The 6,000-nt window shown below is 47.9% G+C and overlaps 1 protein-coding gene across 2 annotated transcripts in view; it reads right to left on the bottom strand.

Annotated features, from left to right (window-relative positions):
* fam76b (family with sequence similarity 76 member B) overlaps positions 1 to 4,574 on the bottom strand; it is a 44,372-nt gene extending 39,798 nt beyond the window's left edge. For both annotated transcript variants that reach the window (XM_060912223.1, XM_060912222.1), the window contains exons 1-5: positions 4,161 to 4,574; positions 3,081 to 3,145; positions 2,557 to 2,611; positions 2,296 to 2,451; positions 2,019 to 2,179 (exon numbers count right to left, since the gene is read on the bottom strand). In XM_060912223.1, the coding sequence (XP_060768206.1) occupies positions 2,019 to 2,179; positions 2,296 to 2,451; positions 2,557 to 2,611; positions 3,081 to 3,145; positions 4,161 to 4,247 (524 nt within the window). In that variant the 5' untranslated portion in view covers positions 4,248 to 4,574. The remainder of the gene's footprint in view (positions 1 to 2,018; positions 2,180 to 2,295; positions 2,452 to 2,556; positions 2,612 to 3,080; positions 3,146 to 4,160) is intronic.
* Positions 4,575 to 6,000: the final 1,426 nt, after the last annotated feature.

The following is a 6,000-nucleotide window of genomic DNA, read 5'->3' on the forward strand; positions in this document are numbered from 1 at the left end:
GTGTGTGTATACACTTGTGTGAGGTGCTGTGGTGATGGTGACTGTGTGTGTGTGTGTGTGTGTGTGTGTGTGTGTGTGTGTGTGTATACACTTGCATGAGGTGCTGTGGTGGTGGTGACTGTGTGTGTGTGTGTGTGTGTGTGTATACACTTGTGTGAGGTGCTGTGGTGATGGTGACTGTGTGTGTGTGTGTGTGTGTATACACTTGTGTGAGGTGCTGTGGTGGTGGTGACTGTGTGTGTGTGTGTGTGTGTATACACTTGTGTGAGGTGCTGTGGTGATGGTGACTGTGTGTGTGTGTGTGTGTGTGTGTGTGTGTGTGTGTGTGTGTGTGTGTGTGTATACACTTGCATGAGGTGCTGTGGTGGTGGTGACTGTGTGTGTGTGTGTGTGTGTGTGTGTGTGTGTGTGTGTGTGTGTGTGTATACACTTGTGTGAGGTGCTGTGGTGATGGTGACTGTGTGTGTGTGTGTGTGTGTGTGTGTGTGTGTATACACTTGCATGAGGTGCTGTGGTGGTGATGGTGACTGTGTGTGTGTGTGTGTGTGTGTGTGTGTGTGTGTGTATACACTTGCGTGAGGTGCTGTGGTGATGGTGACTGTGTGTGTGTGTGTGTGTGTGTATACACTTGTGTGAGGTGCTGTGGTGATGGTGACTGTGTGTGTGTGTGTGTGTGTGTGTGTGTGTGTGTGTGTGTGTGTGTATACACTTGCATGAGGTGCTGTGGTGGTGATGGTGACTGTGTGTGTGTGTGTGTGTGTGTGTGTATACACTTGTGTGAGGTGCTGTGGTGATGGTGACTGTGTGTGTGTGTGTGTGTGTGTGTGTGTGTGTGTATACACTTGCATGAGGTGCTGTGGTGGTGATGGTGACTGTGTGTGTGTGTGTGTGTGTGTGTGTGTGTGTGTGTGTGTATACACTTGCATGAGGTGCTGTGGTGGTGATGGTGACTGTGTGTGTGTGTGTGTGTGTGTGTGTGTATACACTTGCGTGAGGTGCTGTGGTGATGGTGACTGTGTGTGTGTGTGTGTGTGTGTGTGTGTGTGTGTGTGTGTACACTTGTGTGAGTTGCTGTGGTGATGGTGACTGTGTGTGTGTGTGTGTGTGTGTGTGTACACTTGTGTGAGTTGCTGTGGTGATGGTGACTGTGTGTGTGTGTGTGTGTGTGTGTGTGTGTGTGTGTACACTTGTGTGAGTTGCTGTGGTGATGGTGACTGTGTGTGTGTGTGTGTGTGTGTGTGTGTGTGTGTGTGTGTGTATACACTTGCGTGAGGTGCTGTGGTGATGGTGACTGTGTGCGTGTGTGAGTGTATATACACTTGTGTGAGGTGCTGTGGTGGTGATGGTGACTGCGCGCGCGTGTGTGTGTGTGTATACACTTGCGTGAGCTGCTGTGGTGGTGATGGTGACTGTGTGTGTGTGTGTGTGAGTGTGTGTGTGAGTGAATATACACTTGCGTGAGGTGCTGTGGTGGTGATGGTGACTGTGCGCGCGCGTGTGTGTGTGTGTATACACTTGCGTGAGCTGCTGTGGTGGTGATGGTGACTGTGTGTGTGTGTATATACACTTGTGCGTGTGTGTGTATACACTTGTGTGAGGTGCTGTGGTGGTGATGGTGACTGCGTGCGCGCGTGTGTGTATACACTTGCATGAGCTGCTGTGGTGATGGTGAGTGTGTGTGTGTGTGTGTGTGTGTGTGTGTGTATATACACACTTGTGTGAGGTGCTGTGGTGGTGATGGTGACTGTGTGTGTGTGTGAGTGTGTGTGTATATACACTTGCGTGAGGTGCTGTGGTGGTGATGGTGACTGCGCGCGCGTGTGTGTGTGTGTGTGTGTGTGTGTGTGTGTGTGTGTGTGTGTGTGTGTATACACTTGCGTGAGGTGCTGTGGTGGTGGTGACAGCGTGTGTGTGCATGCATGTATACACTTGCGTGGGGTGCTGTGGCGGTCATGGTAACAGTGTGTGTACTTGTGTGAGATGCTGTGGTGGTGGTGACAGTGTGTGCGCGTGCATACTTGTGTGAGGTGCTGTGGCGGTGATGGTGACGGTGTTCCTTGTCGCTGAGTGATGAGGAGTTGGAGTGAGACGAGCCGAGGCCTTTCCGCTGTTCTTTAGTTTTCTGTAGAACGCGTCGGTAGGAGAGAGTGCAGAGCCAACACAGCAGCTTCCCATCCACCTACACACACACACACACACACACACGTTTTGAAATGTGTGTGCAAGGTGTTCTAAACCTTTTTGAAATCATTCAGTGAGGGTGTGTGTGTGTGTACACGTGTGTCAGAGAGAGACCTTTCTCCGACCCTCCTCCTTCCTGTCGAAGGCACACTGCTGTTTACACTGCTCACAAGTCTGTGGTGGCCCATACTTCTTCTCAGAGTTTGTGCAGCGCTGACACTTTGTCCCAATAAATGCTGCGATGATGTTGCAGTACTGACATGGCTTCGGCTTACACACACACACACAGACACACGACAGTTAACAAGATCGTGTTCAGTACATCACAGTCTATACTCAATCATCCCCCCCACACAGGTGCAGAGAAAAACTTACTGTTCCAAACTGTTTGACATTCTGTGCACATTTCTTGCAAATGGTGTTGGTTTTGCTGTAGTGAAACACACACACAGTATTATTTTTATTTGTGTGTATACCGGTAGCATGCACGCTCAGCAGGAACTCAGATGTTGGTCATGACTCCATCAGCATGTTCACGTCAGTGTGTATTATAAAGGAATTGTGTTACAGTTCTGTAATGCGTAAGCCAATCACAGTGCTGTGAGATGCTCCAACACACTGTGTGTGCGTCTGAATAAACAGCATCACTAATCACACTGTTTATAACATGGCTACAGACAACAGTGTTGTGGCCCTTAACATCAACACACCAGATATCAGACACTGTCTGTAGAACAGACCACACTGTGGAAGCAACAGCACAAGTGTGAAGTCACTGACTGGTGTATGTGCGTACACACACACACACACACAGTGATATTGTGCTGTCTTCATGGTCATGTACAATTTCAACTCTCTGATGTTCTTTACTGCTGAGTGACAGACAGTGTGTGTTTTACCTCTCCTGTTGAAACTCCGTTCTACAGTATGTGCACTTCACTATGGGATGGGCGATCCGACACTCCTGCATATACACACACACACAGTGAAGGTGTGTAGTTTGAGCTCCATGAGGAGACATACACACACAGCCAGAAAAACACGCACTCACATCTACACACCCCGTTCACACCTGGCATGTGTGTGTCCTGTGTGATCGGATCAGAAGTGTACAGTCGAGACATTTATCCCTCCACACAGATTTTATACGCAGATTTTCCTGCTGGAGAAAGGCCGTCACACACATTCACTCCCTCAGTCTCCTGCTATTTTTATTTTCAGGCTGAAATGTGGTGTAGATCCTCCTCATGTACCTGTACAAACTGGTTCAGATATTCTCATCACATGGTCTTTTAACATTGAAACTAACAGTGGGTGGTAGAAATGGGCAACTGGACTTGCTTGAAGATTCTTGAAAACGTTTCACCTCTCGTCCAAAAGGCTTCCTCAGTTCTGTCTGACTAATAGGGAGTCAGAGTCTTGGACAGAACTGAGGAAGCCTTTTGCACGAGAGGTGAAACGTTTTCAAGAATCTTCAAGCAAGTCCAGTTGCCTTTTCTACCACCCACAGTTTACTATGACCTGGATGATTGAGAATCTTCACAGACGTTGAAACTAACACCAGATGAGATGATGAAAGAAGCCGCAGACAGCTGCTCTATTCATTTCCGCCGTGTTATCCACAGACCTGCAGAACGCAACAGACGCACAGGTCGGTGGGGAAGAGCTGTGTCCAGGGCATTTTCACTGATGAACAGCAGCTACAGGTGGGAGCTGGGGCAGTTCGCCTCCTGGTGTTTTCCGGGACACAGCAAAACACGGTGATGGTGATGTTACAGATGTGACGTGGCCACGTGCCCCCCATCATCTCCACATGTGGATTCAGTGATCAGATCACAGTGCACTGGAGACACACTGGACCCCAACCACACCTGCACTGACTGCTGACCATCGCATCACCTGGGACACACTTATGCCAGGTAGGAACAGGATCTCTCTCTCTCTCTCTCTCTCTCTCACTCACTCACTCTCTCACTCACCTTACAGAGCTGCTGTCCCTGAGAGAGTTCCTCGAACGGGTAGCGCTGGTTACACTTGGTACAAGCGTACAGGGCCGAGCTCGCCATCACCGACCGACCGACCGACACACACACACACACACACACACCCGGTATAAAGTAACCCGGTACAACACACACACACACACACACACACACACTAGGTTAGCATTAGCCTGTTAGCACAGCAATGGTTCCTCTCAGGTTCCGCTCTCGGTCCTCACACTAAAATCCTCACTTACAGTTTGTAATAAACTCTCTCTGCTCCATTCCCATTCTTACACTCACGTAAAAAAATATAAAAACACGAATTTCCGCTCTTGTCTCTGAGATTTAAAATTCCTTTCTCCGCTTTTTTGTGTGTATCTGAGTCTCCTCACGAACCGGATGCGAACTGCCACCACAAAGGAAAGCCAGAGCAGCCAATGAGCAGCGCCCACAGGGTGCAGGATCCGCCAATCAGAGCCGAGTGCCTGAAGCTCAAACGAGCCAATAAGAAGCAGATGTGTGGGCGGGACTTGGAGTTTTGAATCGGAGCGTACAATCCTCGCGCTCGGACCGGCACGCTCTTTAAAGGGACACGCCTTCTCCGATGACGTAGACATAGCGGGTGCGTCGGCGGTCACATGGTCGTTTTTAAATCCGGAAGCGGCTGTGTAGTTTCACCCCCCCCTCCCCCCCCCCCCCAGTGTCCAGGGGCTTCTGATTAAACAGAGCAGTGTTAACAACACAAACAAACAAATAAATCAATCCAATAATAGTCTGTCATTTCTTTGCTGTTTTCTTTTTCATAAACTTTAATGATGTGTAATAAAGTGAGAGTTCTCTCATAAAGACCACCAGTAGACCCCTTGCACTGCACTGACGTCACATTTACGTTGGCAACCGTCGCTACCCCACACCTGGGGGACAAATGAACATTGTTCACAGACTGAAGCCAAGTGAACAGGTCTGGGGTCTGTTGGTGTTGTTCAGATAAAACTACAGCTAAAAAAGCTCTGCTACCAGATTACTTGGATAATCCTTAGTCAGAAAGAAGCGAAGGATAGATATACACAGAAATTAGAGTTTATTAGCGGTTATGATCTGTACAAAATTCCTTGAAACGACTGGCGTGACGGTGCAGCTTTGTGGCCTAGCATTAGCTACATGAAGGGTCCCGACATGGAACAACAGTTAAAAAAAAACTACAGAAGCAAGAAAATCTTTGTGTAAAGATTTTTTCCCAACATTGCCTTTTGGGAATAGAATGTTGTGAAAGGCAAAGCATTTACAACCCCAATTCCAAAAAAGCAGGGACACTGTGTAAAACATAAGTAAAAACAGAATGTGAAGATTTGCGAATCATGGAAACCCTGTGTTTCATTGAAAATAGTACAAAGACATCATATCAAACGTTGAAACTGAGAAATTTTATTGTTTTTTGAAAAATATTTGTTCATTCTGAATTTGATGTCAGCAACACGTTTCAAAAAAGTTGGGACAGGGTCAACAAAAGACTAAAAAAGTTGTGTAATGCTAAAAAAACCCGAATTTGGTTAATTGGCAACAGGTGAGTAAAGGGGTGTTCACACGGCAACTTTTACTCCGGTGTAGCACCGGGGCTGCCCCGGTAGAGCGTTCACACGGTACAAAGTTATAGCGGTGTCGCCCCTGAAAGCTGCTTAAACCGGTGCAAATCTAACCCTGCTCGGGAGGTGTAGGGTGTTCACACGGCACATATTTGCATCGATGCTGCACCGATGTATTTTGTTGCGATATATCTTACACCGGTGTAAATTTTGCGCAGCGTTCACACGTCACAACCCTGCTTACTAGAGAG

The sequence above is a fragment of the Neoarius graeffei genome, chromosome 28, assembly GCF_027579695.1.
Source record: "Neoarius graeffei isolate fNeoGra1 chromosome 28, fNeoGra1.pri, whole genome shotgun sequence".
NCBI classification, from domain to species: domain Eukaryota; kingdom Metazoa; phylum Chordata; class Actinopteri; order Siluriformes; family Ariidae; genus Neoarius; species Neoarius graeffei.